The sequence below is a fragment of the Hyperolius riggenbachi genome, chromosome 1 (genome assembly GCF_040937935.1).
Source record: "Hyperolius riggenbachi isolate aHypRig1 chromosome 1, aHypRig1.pri, whole genome shotgun sequence".
Taxonomy (NCBI): domain Eukaryota; kingdom Metazoa; phylum Chordata; class Amphibia; order Anura; family Hyperoliidae; genus Hyperolius; species Hyperolius riggenbachi.
Window position 1 is genome coordinate 504,773,068 of NC_090646.1, and position 21,847 is coordinate 504,794,914.

At 43.1% G+C, this 21,847-nt stretch overlaps 1 protein-coding gene across 1 annotated transcript in view; it reads right to left on the reverse strand.

The window, feature by feature from the left end:
* LOC137532788 (adhesion G-protein coupled receptor D1-like) overlaps positions 1-21,847 on the reverse strand; it is an 853,822-nt gene that overhangs the window by 706,935 nt on the left and 125,040 nt on the right. Inside the window, exons 4-6 of the mRNA XM_068253730.1 lie at positions 18,900-19,022; positions 15,910-16,155; positions 10,774-11,028 (exon numbers count right to left, since the gene is read on the reverse strand). Of these exons, the coding sequence (XP_068109831.1) occupies positions 10,774-11,028; positions 15,910-16,155; positions 18,900-19,022 (624 nt within the window). The remainder of the gene's footprint in view (positions 1-10,773; positions 11,029-15,909; positions 16,156-18,899; positions 19,023-21,847) is intronic.

Consider the following 21,847-nt stretch of genomic DNA (forward strand, 5'->3'; position numbering starts at 1 on the left):
TAGGCTCACAGGCAGAGTGCATAGCCATTAGTAGAGCGTGCAGCAAAAGCTTGTTATGCACATAGGACAATGCTGAGGAGCGGGGGAGGCCAAATTCAGCCAAGCAAGCAAAACTGCATATGATACATGCAGAGGCAAAAAAGGAAAGCTCTCACCCACGCTGCTTCCAAGCAAAGATGTCCCTCGAAATCACTGTCCGTCAGGCTCCGTTCGCTGTGGACCACAACATAAGCAAATGGGATCCCGTAGTGTATCACTTTATGGCATGCAGTCAGGATTCCAGCCAGGCCAATTAGCGGTTTAGGACGCCGAGCACAGCATTCCATGCGGGCTGTAGTTTAGTCAGCAGCCATGACAGCACGTAGGCCACGCCCCCCTACGCATTTCACGTCAAGGGCAGACGTTTCTTTAGGGTGTGGCTTAGTTGGTAGCGTCAAAACCATGTATTTAAATCATCCCTGGGGGCGGCTCTCAGACCGCCTCACCATTCCTCAGTGACATGTACCGCCCTCCAGAAAGTATAAGCACACTAATGTCAGAGGCCATAAAGAGCAGCAGGCTAGCCTTGCATATAAGTTACTTATCTAAAGAAAGAGCATTCTTACTTGTTAAATCCATGATTACATCAGTGAGCGTCCTCTATCATTTACAAGGTTTTGTATACAGCATCATGACAAACGGCATTATTTAGCAAGTTTATGCCAAACATACAGCACATCACTCTTACTAACAGGCATACCAAATAGCAGCCATTATTTTTAACAGACTTAATTACTCAAAGAGATTTAGCAACACATGAAAAGTAGCCCATCCAATGCCAAAAATGGGCATAAAAACAAGATTAACAAAATCAGGTCAGGTACCATAGACCTGGCATCTCAGGAACGGGGACAGATCCAATTCAGCATTAAGGCCACACGGGGCCACAGTATTAAGTTTGTAGATCCACATTGCTTCCTTACAGTATAAAATATCATCAAAATCTCCCCTATGTCCCGAGATGCCAAGCCTATAGATACCCTTAACCAGAGTCCCCTGTAGTTTATTATCATGAACCTCCCTATAGTGATTAGCCACGGATGTGTTAGCCTCTCCTCCTTCAATATTCCTAAAATGTCTCAAAATTCTCTCCTTTAGGGGTCTGATGGTTTTTCCAATATATTTAAGTCCGCATGGACATTGGAGCATATAGACAACTCGCTCTGTAGTGCAATTTATAAACGAGTTAACTGTAACTTTATTTTCACCCGAGCTATCATAAAAAACCTTTGTCTTGTCCACATATGGACACATCTTACAACCCGGGCACCGGTACATCCCGGGCGAGGTAAGTTTATTCAACCATGTAGTTCGTGATCGGACAAACTCTCCATGCACCAACTGATCCCTTAGATTTGTAGCTCGTTTTGCTGTAAGTAAAGGGTGAGGACCCACTATTTCACCGATTTCACGAGAGGACGTTAGAATGGGCCAGAAGCGGGTCAGTAAGCCCCGTAGTTCATCCCAATGGTCACCAAATTTGGTAACCAAACGCACATACTGGTTAGGGGCATCAATAGTCCTATTAATATTGGTTTCCTTCTGATTCATATTGCCAGCATCATTTCCCAACAGGTCAGATCTGTTAAGGGCCCATGCCTTCCTCAAAGCACTTCACAGCAATCTATGCGAGTATCCCCTTGCCCAAAATCGCTTATACATTTCCAAGGACTCACGTCTGAAGTCCTCATCACGTGAGCAGTTCAGTCGCAGGCGGATGAATTGCCCATACGGGATACCTCGAATGAGGGATCCAGGATGATGGCTAGCGGCATGGAGCAAGGTATTACCTGCAGTGGGTTTCCTATAAGAGGAAGTAGTCAACCTATCACCCCTTATTCCTATTAGCAAATCAAGGAACGGAAGATTCTCATCACTTACAGAGTAAGTGAGATTAATGTTCCTTTGGTTAACATTGAGTACCGCTATAAAGGAGTCAAGTTCCTCTCGCGACCCCGTCCATACCACCAGCACATCATCAATAAAACGGATCCAGAGGGTGGCACGTGCCCGAAACTGTGCGCTCTGGGACACCATTTCATGCTCCTAGAGTCCCAAGTGGAGGCACGCATATGCCGGGGCACACTCCGCCCCCATCGAGGTACTCCGTACTTGTTGGTAAAAGTGCCCGTCAAAGGTAAAGCAACTAAATTCCAAAATTAACCTCATTGCTTGAGCAATGAAGTCATTGTGCTCATGTGCCTGAAGAAAGTACGTCCTAAGATAGTGGGAGATCACCCGAAGTCCCTCCTCATGTGGGATCAACGTATACAAAGCTTCATTGTCAATAGCCACTAGGAGAGACCCCTGTGGGATCACTAAATCACTTACAATCCGTAGAACATCACGCGAATCCTGGACAAAAGATGGAAGACCACGCATAAGAGGTTGGAGCTTCTTATCAATAAATCTTCCAAGTCTCTCTGTAGGCCCAGCGATACTGGAGACAATGGGCCTCCCCGGTGGTTCCGTAGCTGACCTGTGAAGTTTAGGCAGCGTATACAAAAAGGGGATGTTATAGGTGACAACCCGAAGGTATTCCCACTCTTCTTTAGTGATGACCCGTAAATGAAGTCCATCATCAAGAAGTGAGTTCACCCTTTCTATAATCTCAGGGAAAGGATTCCCTGTAAGATTTCGATAAGTAGAAACATCACCCAATTGTCTCACCACTTCCTTCACATAGTCTTTTTCATCCTGGAGAACCACATTGCCCCCCTTATCACTGGGCCTAATGATAATGCCCGGTGCGTCCCTCAACTCGTCCAGCGCTTTTCGTTCATCTGGGCTCAAGTTAGAGAGTCGACCCCTGGGATTGAAGCTAAATCTCTTCAGTTCCCTCTCAATAGTCTCCATAAAAACATAAACTGACCTGTTAGTTGATAACGGCGGCATATAAACAGATTTTTTGTTTAGGGTAGTGGGTTTAGGTGAATCTCTCAGATTCACAGGAGTCTGGGGTAACTCAGCTTCCATTAATAATTCCTGGTCCAACAATAATTCAGCTAATTCCAGGTCAGTAAGGCTAATGTCAAAATCCACAGGTTTCTGAATTTGTTCATATATGTTATCCTCCTGCTTATCCTTAAACATAAGCCTCAGAAGGACCTTCCTCAAAAAGAGATAGACATCTTTGTAAACTTCGAATTCATTCCCAGGACATGTAGGTGAAAATGAAAGCCCCTTACTTAGGAGGGATATATGTTGATCCGTTAATGGAAAGCTTGATAAATTGACCACATTAAGCTGGTCACTTTTAGAGCTTAAAGCTAGGATTTGCGAATGAGCCCACTTCTGGTTATTTTGGTTGCTTCCTCCCCCATTTGACTGTTCTGCTCCTCTAAATTTTCTTGACTGTCCGCTCTGTGCTGTCTTGGATTCCTGTTCCCCCCATTTCCCCCACCCCGCCCTCTCCCTCTTCCGTGTCCCCCTCTTCCTCTCCTGCCCCTCCTTCTTTGATCTAAAAAAGTGACAGACTTCTTACTAGACCTGGAAACCACCGAGGTATCTGTATCAATACTAGAACCTTCTGTATTAGCTCCACTCCCTCTACGTCTACGTTCACATTTCTTCCTAAGTCGTTCTTGTGGGTCTAGGGCTTCATCTAAGTCCCATCGAGCAAGGTCCTTCTGAAACTTAGCCTGCTTTGATTTTTTAATGGCACTCTGCAATTTTTCTATTTGCTTTTTAAGCATTTCATTTAAGGTCTGAAAGTCACTATGGTTACTAAATTCATCTAGGTGTTTCACACTCTCCATTACCTCTTCAGTCACCTCCTTTAGTTGCTCTCTTTCCTCCTCAGCCATCATCTTAATTATCTCAATTCCCCTCTGGAGTGCCTTTAACTTCCCCGCAGCGTAAAGGAGGCAATCAGGGACACACATGTAACGATTGGTGTCAGCACGCAGAGAGAATCTGATTATTGGTGATCTGCAGTATCACCAAGAATGCAGATATATACCTGATTATTGATGATCTGCAGTATCACCGATAATCAGATATATTGCTAACCTCTGGACACCTATGGATAAGTGAGTGTTTGGTGTAACAGTAATACTTTGAGTAATGTACCTGCTGAGCAGGTGGTATACAATATAGAGACACAGCTCTGGGAGAACAGGAACCTTCCAGCAGCCTGAGGCTCTCCGGGGGGAGGAGTCAGGCTGGAGACGGGAAGGACCTAGGAGTGAGTGACACCTAAGATGGATGTCACTATCTGATTTGGAGACTATCTCTTTTAAGGGGAGAGATAGCTCTCGAGGTCGGGCACGCCGGGTCAGCAACACACTGACAGATAAAGTACAAAGACAGAAGGCTGATTCAGTATCCAAGTCAAGCACGGTCTGGCAACGGAATATCAGATATACGAGGTACCGAATCAGAAGACAGAGGAGTAGTCAGAAAAGCTATAAGTCATAACATATATCAAACAATGCCTATTCTGGGTGCGAGGTCCTTGGTCTCAGCACCCCGGAACTAGTCTGAAGAATACACAGATGATAATACAGTATTCCCTAGACTGGGTGCGAGGTCCGTAGTCTCAGTACCCTGGAACTAGTCTGAAGTATAACACAGATGATAACACAGTTCCCTAAGCTGGGTGTGAGGTCCTTGGTCTCTACACCCTGGAACTAGTCTGAAGTATAACACAGATGATAACACAGTTCCCTAAGCTGGGTGTGAGGTCCTTGGTCTCTACACCCTGGAACTAGTCTGAAGTATAACACAGATGATAACACAGTTCCCTAAGCTGGGTGTGAGGTCCTTGGTCTCTACACCCTGGAACTAACTTAAGCATAAACAGAATACAATTCAAATAATCTGGCTAAGTGTGTATTCCCAGGTCCACCTGGTTCAAACACACTGAGGATCTAACTAGGTCTGAGTGCTTCCACGTAGTGATCGCAACGGCAGACAACTTGCAAGTGACCAGCAGGAACTATATATGGAGTAGTGCTCTCCAGCACCACCCCTAATTGCTCAACCAATAGTATCCCGCTCAGGAGTAAACTGATCTGCATGGTCAGCTGACTCTTCCTGCTTAGTATAAGAATTCTGCCTCTCAGCGCGCGCGTGTATTCCTAAGTCTATGTGCACTAACAGACTCAGCCACACCAGACACACGCTGCCGCGTGCAAACCACCGCGCTGGACGCGGAACCAGCCGCCTTACTGTTGTTGCATGCGGCGGCTTTTCCGCGTTCTGCCCTGCTACCAAACACACGCTTCCGCGTGCAAAACGCCACACTGGACGCGGAATCAGCTGCCTGCTCAGTAGCACATGTGGCGGCTTTTCCCGCGATCTCTCACAACACACTCATCTCATCCAAGTTCCAAGTAATGCAGTGGCAGCAGCTCCAGTCTATCTCCCCTGTAGTTACTCTGCCCTTCACTTCCTGCTTCTCCATTCGAAGCAGGAAGTGAAGGGCAATGTAACTACAGGGGAGATAGATGGGGGCTGCTGCAGCTGCATCCCTTGGAACTTGGATGAGATGAGTGTGTGTCCCTGATTGCCTCCTTTACACTGCGGGGGGAGGGGGGAAGCAAGTAGGGAGGGAGAACCAAGCAGGGGGCCTCTCTGGCTAGCAGCCGTAGTGGAGACGGGAAGCATGCAGAAGCATCTGGCCAGGTCTATGTAGTCTAATTCGCTGGAGCACAAGCAGCTACAGTAATTAAGTGGGATGGTGGAGGAATTAGGAGGGAGCACACATGACTATCACTTGAGATGTAGGAAGGGGTGGGTGGTCAGGGGGCCCCTGGTTACTTTTGCCCCGGGGCCCCATTGTAGCTTTTTCCACTATCCGAACTTTGAATAGCAATTCAGATATTTTTTAAAATCCGAATAGAGTAACCGAGCAAACTCAGATTTCCCATCTGAAATCCGAAATCTGGGCAGATAGTTAGGAGAGAGAGAGAGAGAGAGAGAGAGAGAGAGAGAGAGAGAGAGAGAGAGAGAGAGAGAGAGAGAGAGAGAGAGAGAGAGAGAAAGAGAGAGACCTCTGAAAGGGATTTTGGCCATTTGAAGTGACTTTTGGAAGCATTTTAAATCATTTTCAGGCGTACGTTAAAAAGGGGCGCTGGGAAAAAAGGGCGCCGGGTTTTGAACGATAAGCATGGATAACATTTAAAAATGTATTGTACTGTATTTCGTTTAAAATTAATGTTTTATAAAGTTATAAATCATTAAATAATGTGCATTAAATCGGCAATTGTAAAAACGTTAATCTTTCGTTTAAATAGTGAAACGTATAATAACGTTTAAAAAAAAAATTACTAAGTAACCCTCCCTGTACCTACCCCTAACCCCTAGACCCCCCTGTTGATGCCTAAACCTAAGACCCCCCCTGTTGGTGCCTAAGTAACCCTCCCTGTACCTACCCCTAACCCCTAGACCCCCCTGTTAGTGCCTAAACCTAAGACCCCCCTGTTGGTGCCTAAACCTAAGACCCCCCTGTTAGTGCCTAAACCTAAGACCCCCCTGTTGGTGCCTAAACCTAAGACCCCCCTGTTGGTGCCTAAACCTAAGACCCCCTGTTGGTGCCTAAACCTAAGACCCCCCTGTTGGTGCCTAAACCTAAGACCCCCCTTTTGGTGCCTAAACCTAAGACCCCCTGTTGGTGCCTAAACCTAAGACCCCCCTGTTGGTGCCTAAACCTAAGACCCCCCTGTTGGTGCCTAAACCTAAGACCCCCCTGTTAGTTTTTTCGTTTAAAAATAATGTTAAAAAATAAAAAAAATGTACTGTTTTTCGTTTAAAAATAATGTTTAAAAAAAATATTGTACTGTTTTTCGTTTAAAAATAAAATTTAAAAATGTATAAATCATTAAATAATGTGTAATCATGAGAAACAGTAATAAAACATTAAGTCTCCGGGCGCCGCTTTTAAAACGTTATTTTTCTCCGGCGCCCTTTTTTCCTATCGGGCGCCCATTAAACGATATTTATTATAGGAGTGAATGGCGGCGCCCGATTTGTCCACTAGCCTCAGGCGCCCGAATTTACTGTTCCCCATTTTCAGGTCACTTCCGGTTTTCTATCCAGATATCCGAATCTGGCCGGATACTATTATTATTATTATTATTTATTTATAAAGCGCCAACATATTCCGTGGCGCTGTACAATGTAAGAAAACAAACAAGGAATACATAATGATACAGACAATGATATACATCAAATATAAACACTGATACAAGATACAGCACTGCTGATTACAATTTGATTTAACATGATGACTAAAATGTATAAATGTCTAACAGTGTGCAAGCAATAAATTAATAACAGTCCATGACACAAAAGGGTGAGAGCCCTGCCCTTGCGAGCTTACAATCTAAAGGAATGGGGTGGAAACAAGAGGTGGGGATGTATACAGTATATGTACAGGCAGTGCGTAATTAGGTTATTTAGTGGGTGCATGGCCTAAGCTAGAGAATATGCTTGTCGGAAAAGGTGGGTTTTGAGGGAGCGTTTAAAGATTTCAAAGGTGGGAGAGTGGCGGATGTGTTGTGGAAGGGCATTCCAGAGGAGGGGTGAGGCACGTGAGAAGTCTTGTACACGTGAATGTGAGGAGGTAATTGTAGAAGAGGATAGAAGAAGCTCATGTGCAGATCTGAGATTGCGATTGGGTTGGTATCTGGAGACTAGTGAGGAGATGTACAGGGGAGAGAGATTGTGGAGAGCTTTGTAGGTTAGGGTTAAGAGTTTGAACTGAATCCTTTCATTAATTGGTAGCCAGTGAAGAGCTTGACAGAGAGGGTCAGCAGAGGAAGAGCGAGAGGAGAGATGAATGAGTCGAGCAGCAGAGTTCAGTACAGAATTGAGCGGTGTTAGTCGGTTAGTTGGAAGTCCACCAAGCAATATATTGCAATAGTCCAATCGAGATATAATAAGAGCATGTACTAACATTTTGGTTGTGTCATGGGAGAGAAAAGGTCGGATACGTGCTATGTTTTTCAGTTGGAAATGGCAGGAGCTGGTTAGGGAGTTAATGTGAGGAGTAAATGAGAGAGAAGAATCAAATATTACCCCCAAGCACCGTGCTTTGGGAACTGATGTTATAGACGTGTTGTTAACATTTATTGTAATATCAGGCAAAGGGGTGGACAGGGACGGTGGAAAGACTATTAGTTCAGTTTTATTCATATTAAGTTCTGAGGTCGGATATGCGATTCGGATCCGGACTGGAAAATGTTAAGCTCGGATATCCGACCCGGATGGGATATCTGGGTATCCGGATCCGAATTAGATCCAGATAGTGAAAAGTGGTATCCGAGCAGCACTGGTAGCTAGAACCGGCCCTGCTGTGCTGAGTGAGAATATTCTAGGCTCAAAGTGTTACACTCTAATCAGCTAATTAATCCAAAACACCTGCAAAGGTTCCTATCTCATATATTAGTTTCCCTTTTTAAGTTGAATTACTGTAATAAGTGAACTTTTGCACAATATTCTAATTTTTCTAGTTTAACCTGTAAGTGCTTTTGTAAATTAAAGCGGTTTAAAACTCTGACAAAATTTTCAACAAAAATGTGTTTTCCTACTTTTTATAACCCATACAATTATCATATTTGCTTTTGTGCACAAGTATTATTATTCATTTAGACATTATAACTTCCCAATGTTCCGTTAATTTATTTTTAAAGCTGCTGGTGCATTTTATTCATAACTGTTGTAATTCTGTTGTGAATGCAGCCAGCAGTGATTTCTGACCTGAGGACTCATCAGCTGAAGTCCTGCACAGCCAGAGAATGTTTACATAAAGGTATCAAGTAAAGAATGCGTACACAAGATAAGCTTAACAGCAGATGCGGGTTTTTCCCTGTAGAAGAAAGAGTCAGCCCTGTGATGCAACCCTTTGAATACTGTTTTACTAAAAAAAAAACCATTGTGTTAGTATATTATATGCTGTAAATAATCTTTTCGAGCAAAGAAGAAATTATGGGTTATATTCCACTTTAACCCCTTTGCCGGTCCAATTCCTGCGGCAAGGGGGCATGATTTTTTAAATCATGTAGCGAGCCCAGGGCCAGGCTGCGCAAGAGGTCGGCGAATTGGCGGCGAGCGACGGCGATCGTAATATGCACGCAGCTAGCAAAGTGCTAGCTGCGTGCAATAAAAAAAATTATGCAAATCGGCCTGAGAAATCCTCCTGTGCAGGTTACCCCGAGCTGAGCTCGGGCTAACCGGCAAGGAGGTTAAGGAAACCCTGAGAATCCCTGATGAGGAGATGGACCAGCCCAGAACCTGTCAGATCTGTCATTGTTACTGTCATATCTGTCATCTTTACTGCCTATTAGTGAATAATGACAACAAGACAGGAGGAAAGTAGTTTATAGAGCATTTTATCCTGGAACAAATGCACATCTTATACATATGCATGCATATGAATTTAGAATTGTAATGATTGGTGTCAGCAACACAGAGTTTTTTCTGATTATTGGTGATCTGCAGTATCACCAATAATACAGATGCTATACCTGATTATGTGGTGATCTGCAGAATCACCAATAATACTAGTATAGCTAGACACAGGACACCCAATGTGATAATGTGTTTGGTGCAACAGTATACAGAGAAGGTCTCTCCCGAGGAGCGGGAGATACAGACACTACTGCAGCCAAGGATTCCCTGAAGAGCAGGGAATCAGACTGCACTGCAGTCTGAAGGGTGTTTGGTCGTACCAATGGTCTAGCACCATACAAAATAAATGGGATACAGTTGGGAACATCAAACTTGGAGAAGGACTTAGGAGTACTCATCGACAACAAGTTAAATAATCATACTCAATGCCAAGCCGCTGCAGCTAAAGCGAACAAAATTTTGGGATGCATTAAAAGGGAAATAAAAACTCGAGATGCTAGCATAATATTGCCCCTGTTTAACTCTCTAGTAAGGCCACATCTGGAATATGGAATTCAGTTCTGGGCACCACATTACAAAAAAGATATTGCAGTTTTAGAGCAGGTGCAGAGACGAGCTACAAAATTGATACGTGGGATGGAAGGTCTCGCTTACCAAGAAAGGTTAGATAAACTGGGTTTATTTAGTCTAGAGAAAAGACGCCTTAGAGGAGATCTAATTAACATGTATAAATACATCAGAGGGCAATATAATAGCTTGGCGGATGAGCTTTTTGTCCCTAGGCCTTCTCAAAGGACTAGAGGACATGAGCTGCGCATGGAGGAAAAACGTTTTAGTCATTTATTTAGGAAAGGGTTCTTTACAGTAAGAGTGATTAAGATGTGGAATGCATTGCCACAGGAAGTCGTTATGGCAAACTCTATACCTGCATTTAAAGGGGGCTTAGATGCTTTCCTTGCATTGAAAGACATCCATGGCTACAATTACTAGGTTATGCCTAATGGTGTTGATCCAGGGATTTTATCTGATTGCCATCTGGAGTCAGGAAGGAATTTTTCCCTTTTGGGGCTAATTGGACCATGCCTTGTGGGGGTTATTTCACCTTCCTCTGGATCAACAGGGGTATGTGGGGGACCGGCTGGAGTTGTACTTTGTACTGGTTGAACTCGATGGACGTATGTCTTTTTTCAACCAAAATAACTATGTAACTATGTAACTATGTATACAAAACTGGGGCATACTCTCATTTCAGTCATGAAAAATAAAAAATGTAATCTATGTGTATCACGTGTTTTTCTTTAATATGTTTCCTAAATTAAGCTTTTGGTAATGGTTAAAATGCATGTAGGAATATTTGGTATGCTTACCAAAATAACATACCAGTGGCAGCTGTGAAGTAGTGGCGGATCTCAGGAGGGCTGAGGGCTCGTTCCCATATGATGAACTCATCAAATACTCCATTCACATAGTGTTTGGTAGGATCACTGTTTGCACCCACAACCATATGATCCTCACTATCTCCATAACTGTAGAAGACATTGCCACTCAAATCACTGGCATTGAAGGTACCATTCACATAAACCTTCAGACCTTCGTTTGAAGTCCAGGTGAACAGAACATGACTCCAGTAGGGACCTAGAGTGCAACAAGAGAGAATTTATTAAAAAAAAAATACAGTAAGCCTGGCCATTCATAGAACAACATTCCGCAGCAATCTCAGTGTTATTTCTATTTTCCCTGCCTCTCTTACAGACGTTTGTTCACACTGGAGGGTACATTTTGGTCAGCATTCAGGTGGTAGACCAATGAGGATCATTGACAGGAAGTGTGAATCAGCCCCAGTAGGAAATTCATACCAGGTATCATAATTCACAGTTGCATGTAATGGGATTCTTACAGCAGTGCAGTGCCTAGCAGGGAATGGGGAAAGGTTTGTGGTCATTGCAATGGGGGTGATCACAGCTTATTATGTGCAAAAAGACACAGGAGTCCACTGTTCTTTGCATTTTGCAGCTGAATGACCACCTGAGCATAATGCAAAGAATGCCACTGCAGCAGACTAAGCTGAAGAATCATAGTTTGCACATATGTGTTGCAACAGCGCTGATGATTTGGGGGCCGGTTAATGCTGAATATTATATTACTGATACTTTTTTTTTAACAAATAAAGTTTTATTGAAGTTTTTCCTTTTTAACGACATATACAACAAGTACAATACATTGTACAATTACATTCATAACACATCACCCTGAGTTGTCGAGATATCCCACCCTTCCCACCCTTTTACCCTTCACGGTCCTACCCTGCACAGTCATATAATAACATTTTATCTTCATGTTCCATTACTGCTGTGATTGATAATCAATACCTTGTGCCTTGAGATATTCAATCCATGGAATCCAAATACTTTCCAATTTGAGAGGACAGTTTCTCATTCTCTGTATGTATGTCAGTTTGTAAAATGGTAAGGCCTTGTTTATCATTTGGACCCAGTCTAGTACTTTTGGAGGATCCAGTGGATTATAATAGTTTTTCTGGCATAGTAACATAAGAGGTCCCATAGAATTACCATTCTCCTCGTGGGTGCAATGTTTTCTGCAATCCCAAGTAGGTGTGTTTTAGGGTTTAGGGTAATTGGCTGTTCAAAAATCTTTTGCAGGAAAGTATGTATTTGATTCCAGTAGGATTGCAGATGAGGACACATCCAAATCATGTGTATAAAATTTGCTGGAGTTTGATTACACCTAGGGCAACAATCGGATCTTCCCGGATACATACGCGTCAATCGCATAGGAGTATAGTATATTCTATAGATGAATTTTAATTGAATGAGTCTATCTTTGATCGAGATAATATAGGAGCCCGTATCTTCCAACATATCCCACCAATCCATTTCCTCCAAGTCAGGCACATCAGATTGCTATTCTTGAAAGGCTTTAGTCACTCTAGGTGATGAAGTATCAATTAAGGTGGAATATATATTACTGATACTTTACTATTGACTTACCCGGTACACTATTCCCCCCTCATAATGCCTAACACTAACCTTATCCTAATTCCCAACACTAGCCACCCTCCTATTGCCCAACACTAACCCCCTTCTAATGCCTAACACTAACCAACATTTTAATGTCTAACACTAAACCCCTCCCTAATGCCTAACACTGACCTCCTCCTAATGGCTAAAACTAACCTCCTTCCTAATGCCTAACACTGACCCCCTCCTAATGCCTAACACTAACCCCCTCCTAATGCTTAATACCCTTCATCCCCCCCCCCCTCCTAATGCCTGACACTAACCCCACTTTTAATGCCCAACACTTACCCCCTCCTAAAGCCCAACACTAACCCCCCTCCTAATGCCTAACACTGACCAACATCTTAATGTCTAACACTAACCCTCTTCCTAATGCCTAACACTAACCTCCTTCCTAATGCCTAACACTGACCCCCTCTTAATGCCAAAAACTAACCTCCTTCCAAATACCTAACACTAACCCCCTTCTAATGGCCAACATAACCCCCCTACTAATGCTCAACACTAACTCCCCTCCTGATGCCTAAATCTAACCCCCATCCCAACCCTGATCTCCGATGCCCAAATCACCCCATATAGTATCCAATCGCCTGCTCATAGCCGAATGTGTTGCTGATCGGCTACTGTTTAGTGATGCACTAGTTTGGCTAGTATAACCTGGAACTGTCCATCAGCTAGTAATAGCCAATCAGCTAATAGTACCCGGAACTTTTAGTCAAACTACCAGTGGATCGACTATTAATAGATAGTAAATCAGGTGTCCAACCCCCCACCCGTGTACTAAAATTAAAATTGATGTATATTAGAGTACCTGGTGTAGCCGATGCCCAATTCACCTGCTTCAATAATTTTCAATCCTTTAGCTTAGTAAATCATGTCCGTTGTGCAACTATACTGGGACACCAAATTCAGGAGAACAGGGACAAATATAATGACTGTTTCAGATATTACCAGGAGATAAATTTAAAGTTAATTAAATGCATCTGACAGCTTTCAGTTACTTCTAAGTCACCTATACTGTCCATTCAAGCGTTTTTATGTCTATTGCCATTAGCCATGACGATATTTTACCGACTATAGCACACCATTAGCCCTATATAGAACTCTGTGTCAATTCACCTGTTACGGTTTTAATATTTATTGGAATATCTGGACTTTTAATATGCTGAATTAAGAACATTTGGGACATGACCGATATCTAGAACAGAACAGTCATTAAGAAATACATGTGCTGTGACGTTTTTATTAACATTACTGCAGTAACGCAAACAGATGAGACTCATTTACAAAGGGTAGAACATCTTGTTCTGGTTCAATACGCAGAATCCTCTCCACTTCATTGTCATTAATACAGACTTAATGCATAACTAGATTATTATTTTCTTAAACATCTAGCGCAGTGTTCTTTAATATCTTTATGCTGTTCCACTGGAGGAATTACACCTTAACTGATGTTTTGAAATCATTCAAGGCTTAGAGAGCAATAAGCATGAAAATAAATTAGAATTACAGACATGGAGATGGGTCTGGTTTTTAAGTAGACTCAACAGTTTGTGAAGGTTAAAGCAAATCTGTTACAAACCTAGGAAATAGAAAATGGTCACACAATGAAATACAGACAGAGTTTCTTATGTGAAAGCTGCATGTCATATCTGCAGGCTGCAGCTCAGTCATTCCAAAGATTTAAATAAAACAAATGGGTGAAAAGCGCTGCATACAATTAAAAAGTTCATCAAGCTCCTATGTCCGTGATAGTTCACACAGTGTGCAAGTCACCGGATACAGCGGGGACCTGAAAGGGGGTCAATCCCTAGCAATCATTACTCTAAACGTGTGAACTGAATTTGTGGCCATATTTCTGGCTGACTTGCACACTGTGTGAACTATCATGGACATAGGAGCTTGATGAACTTTTTAATTGTATGCAGCGCTTTTCGCCCATTTGTTTTATTTGATTTTACAGCTTGCACATAGCTGGGCAGCGCTCTACATTAATATATATTTTTTGGTGGATGTAATATTGGTGATAATTTGTTCACATTTATTGGTTAAAGTTGGTTGAGCGCTAATCTAATTGTTAAGCTATTCCAAAGATTTAGACCGTTGGAATGTGGCAAAAGTGATTGAGAGCCTGTCTACTGATCGTTGAAGCCACCTATCACATTAAAGTGAACCTGAGATAGGGCGAAATAAAAAAATTTATAAATACCTGGGGATTCCTCCAGCCCCCTCTGCCCTGATCGCTCCCTCGCTGCCATCCTCTGCTGCCTTCAGGAGGAGCCAGTGCAAGGTTCCGGGTCACTGTAATGAGGGGAGGGGTATCACAAGGGAAGGACGAGGACCACTGTGGAGATTGGCTACAGAGTTGCCAAACTCCTCTCTGCCATTACAGATTTCCCCTGTCCCTGCTGTTACAAATTCCTTCCCGTCACTATGGAATTCCACATTCTCTACTGCCACAGAGTTCGGCTGCACAGTAGCTGAGTTCCACAGTGACTATGGCGGGGGCAAATTCCTGGGCCACAAATCGTGCCTATATTACCTTCTCTGTATCTTTAGCTTCCTAGATGCCTTGTTTCTATATGGGATACATACAGTATACTATAATATTCAGTGACAACAAAAGAAAAACACCATCGATGTAGCGTACGTAAAAAAATCATTTTCACTGTATGCAAATCCTACACCTAAGATATTTTCTTTGTTGTAAAACAAAGTCTGGACTTTGGTCTGAACAAATGAATGAGCAATCTTTATTTATCACAGTTGTAATTTTTCCTGGACTGGTATGGCATTATTAGATGAATTTACTTCTTTCCTGGAGCTACTCATTAATGAGAGCAGATAAGAGTTCTGCTTGAAAGTGACGTTAACCCTCTGCACGCCACCATATCATATCTGACACCTATTACTGCATAAAAAACATTATATGGTCACACCCAGGAGCGTAACTACAGGGGAGAACCCTCTGCAACCACAGGGGGCCCAGAGCCGTGAGGGGGCCCCAACTACTACCCTTCCTTTCCTCTAATATGGCTACGCTTGTTATGGTTGTGAGGATTATGATGTCCACACTTGTTTTATGACCCTTGAGAGATGGGCCATGGGGCTGTGAGGGTCACCAAGGGGAGGCAAGGGAAAGGTTGTGAAAGTTGGGGGGGGAGGGGCTCATAAAAGTTTTGCTGGGGGGCCACATGATTTGTAGTTACACCCCTGGTCACACCACCTTCTAGCACCTGCTGGTAGGTATAGAATTGCTGGCTGATGTGACCACAGGTTATTTTGTCTTTTGTATCAAGAGTTCTGCTTGCACTGGCCATGTCCAGTGGGCTATAAAAATGTAAAGTCAGTAGCAGAGGAGGCCAATGCAACCCCAGGTACCCAGAACGGTTGATAAAAGCTGCAGAGATCCCTTCCTTTTTTGTTATGAAACGTGTTATTCATTCGCACATAAACACATGATAAAACACATCATTACCTGCAGGGCTTATTCTTGCTTTCCAGACCTTTTTCTTTTCCCGAGTATACACCTCTATAAAGCCTTCATGCTCATTGGAGTATATTTCAAAGCCATGAGAGGTTACTTTCTTCCCAAACGCCTGTGTTTGCCAGGGCTTCAGGGGTTCGTCTTGGGAGGACTCTTGGTTGTTACTTTGGTTAATGGGCTTCTGTTGTTTCTTTGGCAGCTGTTCCTGGATCTTCCAAAAAAATGAGAATGTGACACCTGAAGTTCAAAAAGAAACCCCGTCAATGGGAACAAGAAAACAGGACACGCTGCTTCTTAAATAGCAACCACAATGCATGACAACTGGGTATAACAATCTTATATTAACAGCAAGTTCAAAAGAAGGGGGAAAAAAACAAATTAGTCATACATTTTGTGAATTCAGTTTGCATTGTATTGTTTGCTGGCCAATGCTAAAATCATATAGCAATCCTCAAAGGTCACCAAACGAGTACAGTGCTGAAAAATATATCCCAACACATCCTGTAGTTACACAGATGATGATATATTATGAGCTATAATCACAAACTATCTATGTTTGTTTTTTGTGCTGAGAAAAACTGCAAGAGCTTCTGCATAATTCGGCGTAAGCAATAGCGGGCAGCAGGATTACGTCTTAAAGGACAACCAAGGTGACATGTGACATGAAGAGATAGACATGTGTATGAATAGTGCCAAGCACACAAATGACTATGCTGTGTTCTTTTTTTTCTTTCTTTCTCTGCCTGAACATCAGGTATGCAAGTGACAGTTTTTGTCCAGGTCAGGACTGGGTTGGACTATAGCATAACCCTCATTGATAAATAATTACAGCCATAAATCACTTTCCTGTCAGTAAATGGCTTCTGAGAGCAGAAAAGAGATAAAAAGGTTTAATAGTTCAAAGCAGGGCCGGACCGAGGCAGAGGCGAGAGAGACTACAGCCTCAGGGCGCAGTGTAGGAGGGGGCGCACAACAGAAAGAAATAAGAAAAGGGGATACATGGCAGTGACTGCAAGCCAGATAACTAGAGATTAAAGTGTGTGGGGGTTATAAAAAAAAACTGTAAGATATCTAAAAAAAAGGTCATTTTTAGGAGATGGAGGATTGATACAATAGTTTATCTCATCACTTTATTTTCACCTCAGGAGTCCTTTAATTCTGAGTCTACGGTGGCCTGGAGGGAGAATAGTAATGAACGCCGCTGGGACTTTTTGCAGGAGCAGGATGAGTCGTTTTTCGGCTCCCCCCTGTGCCTTAATTACATGTACGCATACAAGTGGTGTTGGAGGATTCAAGTGGTGAGGAAGACTCAAGATAGCATGACAACTCAGTTGCAGTGGTTAGCACAGTTGTTCAAGATGGTGCCTAAGGACCGGTTCACATCTGCGCTTTTTTGCAGAGCCGGCCATACGGATCCGGCAATCTGGATCCTGGAAAACGGCCCGTTTTTACAGTCAGTGTGCTGTAAAACGTCTGTTTTCCATACGTTCCTATTGTGCTGCAAAACCTTCCGTTTCCGCTGAGCGAAACTATCCGGAAAATTGGGTCCTGCTGCATTTTGTTGTCCGTTCAGCGGAATGGACAACGGAACCGTATGGCCGTTTCCGTTGGCAAAAGCTGATGTGAACCGAGCCTAAAAGGTGAAAAAAAGACATTAGTGTTTCACTACATTATAGTGCAGGGATAAAAAAAAAATTTCATTTTTAATGCAAAAATGATGATCAGTTTGCAACAAATGATGAGTTTGTGATAAAAAGCCCAGCGCACTGATGTCTAGAGGTGTACTGCATAGCTCCCAAATGGAATGCTTCATCCAGATTACTCTGCTAGTAAAAGGGAGGATCGGTTTGCTTTTCCTGTGTGACTTTGTCTACGGTATACAAAATGTGTTCCAATCAGGGGCATAGCAATAGGGGTTGCAGAAGGTTGCGACCGCATCGGGGCCCTTGTGCCACAGGGGCCCCAAAGGGCCTTCCTTCAACTGAAGTATTAGCTCTCTATTGGTCCTGTGCTCATAACAATCACTTCTATAGATACTTTGAATAGTGGTAGTTATTAACAAGCTCTTCCCCATCCCCTTCTTGCACCTCTGACACTGTAGTTGCCATTGGCAGGTTTTGGTGCGTCGTATCAATTGTTATGTATAGAGTGCTTGGGAGGCCCATGTAAAACTTGCATCGGGGCCCACAGCTCCTTAGCTACGCCCCTGGTTCTAGTCCCCTCCTCACATATCTATCAGAGAATAAGCTCTGTGACTATGAAAAACTCAAATGTAAACAGTTCATATTTATCTAATTAAAGCAAAGAAAAACTTTTTATTGTTTAATAATGAACAGAATTTAAACATGCATCAACGAGGAACTGTATTGAAGATTACGTAATGGATAAAACTGCTTATTTTATTTTCTAATACTCATTTATAAATTATTTAGTCTGGGTTTGCCCCCTGTAAAATCTTTCCTCACCCTGATTTACATTCCGAAATGTACCACAGGTTTAGTCCTGTCAGGTGCAGCTCTGTAGAATGTTTGTTTCTGTGAATTCCAAAGCCAGTGAAAATAATGACTGGTCTTCCAGAATTCTTTGAGAGGAGAATTTCACATAGCTAAACAGCCTAGGCTAAGCATCATGGGGGGGGAGGGGGGGCTACATACCAACATACAGCAATATATAGATGTAGGAACCTAGCACTGCCCCTGGCAGGCAGGAAGCTCATTGACAAAAAGAAAGTGTAAAACTGATTGTGAATAAACATGCAGATGTTAGTTTACTGAGTAAGGGCTAGGGGGGTGGGTGTTACAAAATCCCATCGCTCCAGTGTGCACACACACATTGGATAACATTAGCAGGAGATTTTAAAATCACAAAGCGCTCAGAAAAGCTTTTCTGGGGTGCACCTGCCCTAAAATCGTGATTTAAGTTACAACGCTGCATATGTTGCCTATAACAACACACAGTATATAAGAGATCAAAAAACTCACCTTCTGGTCCACATAAACTGGGGTCACTAATGCAGGAATTTTTGGAGCTTCCGAAGTAAAGAAGAGTCACTCCTTTCTGCTCATTAACCACAATGCCATGATTAACTGTCCCTTCCACGATATCTGAAGAAAAAAGAAATGATGAATAATGGATACCTGGCACCACGATTCCACGGAGTATGATTGCTTTCAGCTGGAACACTTTATCATAGCAAATACAATTCTGTATTACTGCCATATGCAGTAATATGCTACATTGAAAAAGTCACTATATTCTACACACAAACTCCACATTTATTTGACACATTACTAATAAATGAGTGTATTTTAAAAGACACTCCAGACATCCAAACCAATGCATAAACTAACAAATCTGGATCTCGACAAGTTCAACCGAGTACTCCACATGTGTGGTGTATTAATATTCATCCATATTTATTGACTTCTTTATCTGTTTGCCAATAAATGCAACCATCTGTTTTTCCTTCAGGCTCTGCAAACACAAATACAGCACCTCTGGCACTTGTAATATCCCCTTCCTGTTTTGCCATTTGTGTAGACCACGTTTCAGGAGACCCTTTCATGCTCGCAATATCTGGCTTTGTTCATCGCCAATTTACCTTTTAATCTGATGACAACTGGTAGATTAACAATCTTTGATGTAGCTTTATCTCTAGCCCTCCAAATCTCCCACATCTACAGGTGTGAGTATGCATCCATTTTCATGAATTCTGCTCCTACTGAGATTTCCCGCCAAGCCCTGATCCCAGTGGCCCTTGCACTGGGGCAGAAAATGAGGGAAATCTTTAAAAAGCGACATGGACAGTAATAAAAGTTTCAAATGTTTTAACATTCCACATGCCACTAGAATACTACAATATACTACAATATAAAGGAATGCTATTGCTTTTTGTTGTCCACACCTCTTTTCTCAATGGCCCTTCAAGAAGCCTGGCAGGGCAAGGGGATCTGATCAGCAGAAGTCACACAGCAATAACCACTTAGGATTCACTGGGACTGTGTCTGCATGCGTATAAAATGGAGCCAACACCCTATATCAGTGGCTTTGTGACGGGACTGCTGATGCTAGCAGCTTTGCCCAGGTCCCCCGACCTTGAGATGTCTATCAGGGCATATGGGGCCCTCAGGACTATTTGTGAATTTATCTGATTGGGATTAAAGCTAACGGGATTATTAAAAAAAAAAAAAAAAAACCAGATACTTACCTAAGGAGAGGGAAGGCACTGGGTCCTAATGAGCCTTCCCTCTCATCTCCAGCTACCCTTGGTGCAGCACTGGCTCCCGTGTTTAAATCCCCTGCCGCAGGGGACTTCGGAAGTCTTTGGGAGCCGAGTCCTTTCGAAGACAGGTGTCTCCATACTGTGCACCTGCGAGTGTGCAAGAGAGGGCACTCGTGCATGCGCAGTATGGAGCGGCCTGTCTTCGGGAGCACTTGGGCTTCTGAAGGCTTTCCAAAATCACCTTCGCCGGCAGAGCAAGCAGTCTTTGACCAAATTAGTCAAATACTGCTCCCGGGGACAGCGCTGCACCAAGGGCACCAGGAGAGGAGAGGGAAGGCTCATTAGCACCCATAGCCTTCCCTCTCCTTAGGTAAGTATCTGGCTTTTTTTTTTTAGCATGGTTTCCATTTACTTTAAATACATCTGGAAATTTGACCATCATTCTGTAGCTACGTATTTATTCTTTAAATGTGATGTTGCCTTGGTGATAAATAGCTGCTTTTCAATGCAATCACTCCATATTGCTTCTCAATATAATCACCCACACATTTCCTAATTCAGTTCCATCAGTTAATTTGAGATGTGCTAAACCTGTGTGAATTTGAACATCCCTGCCATAAATAGGTGGACAGAGGCTCACATTATGTGAAACTTGTCTGGAGCTTCATCACCAAGGTTACAGCAGAGGGAAAGCAGCCCATGTAGCCACAGGGGATGTCCAACTGCTTAATCTCTCTCCAATATAGGACTCCTTCTCCAGACCAGGTGTTGGTGTGGTCACCCTTGCTATGAGTTGGTGAGGCACAGCAGTCACACCATTATAAGAGCAGATGGGCTTCCTGCCATGGTGATTAACACAGGGGAACAGGGTATGAACACTGCCTAATTAAAAGGGTAAGTACAAGAAATCCACAATACTGTAAGGAGGTCTTCTAGGAGGACCCCTTTATTGAAGCAGTGATAGAACTTATTAAAGGTGGCTTCCAGATTAAACCATAAACTCCACTGTTAGTATTACCTCCAGAGCCGGGACAAGGTCCTTCAGCACCCAAGGCTGAGACACCAAAGTGCGCCCCTCCATCCCTCCCACCCCAGCTGTCACACACTGATTGCTATTAGACTAAGAGGCGCCACAGGGCCCACAACCCCCCCAACACATTAATATCTAGTTATATGGCTTGCAGTCACTGCTATGTATCCCCTTTTCGTATTTCTTTCTGCTTCATACACAATTAGGAATGACAGCTGAATGAATTGTGCGCCCCCTCCTACACTGCGCCCTGAGGCTGGAGCCTCTCCAGCCTATGCCTCGGCCCGGCCCTGATTACCTCCACCTCCTCCTGGCTACCAGAAGAGGGGATAAAACCCTTATAATTGACATTAGATAAGGGTGCATTGCTAAGAGAGAGAGGATGTGTTATTTAAATTTGGGGGAAAAAAGTAATGATCACTATAATAGATTAATAGGAAATCAGTTCTGCTGCACTGAAGTAAATCACCTTCATCACTTTCAAACTGTCAAACACTATTTATTGATCTATAAAGCAATCAGCCTCTAGAACATTCATTTAAGGCTATCTTCCACAGAGTGCGTTTTGCGATCCAATCGCATTACAATTGCAAAACGCTAGATACTTGGTTTGCTAATGGAAACCATGTGGGGATGTTTCCATTGGTGCACTGCATTTGTGACACGACTTTTCCCAA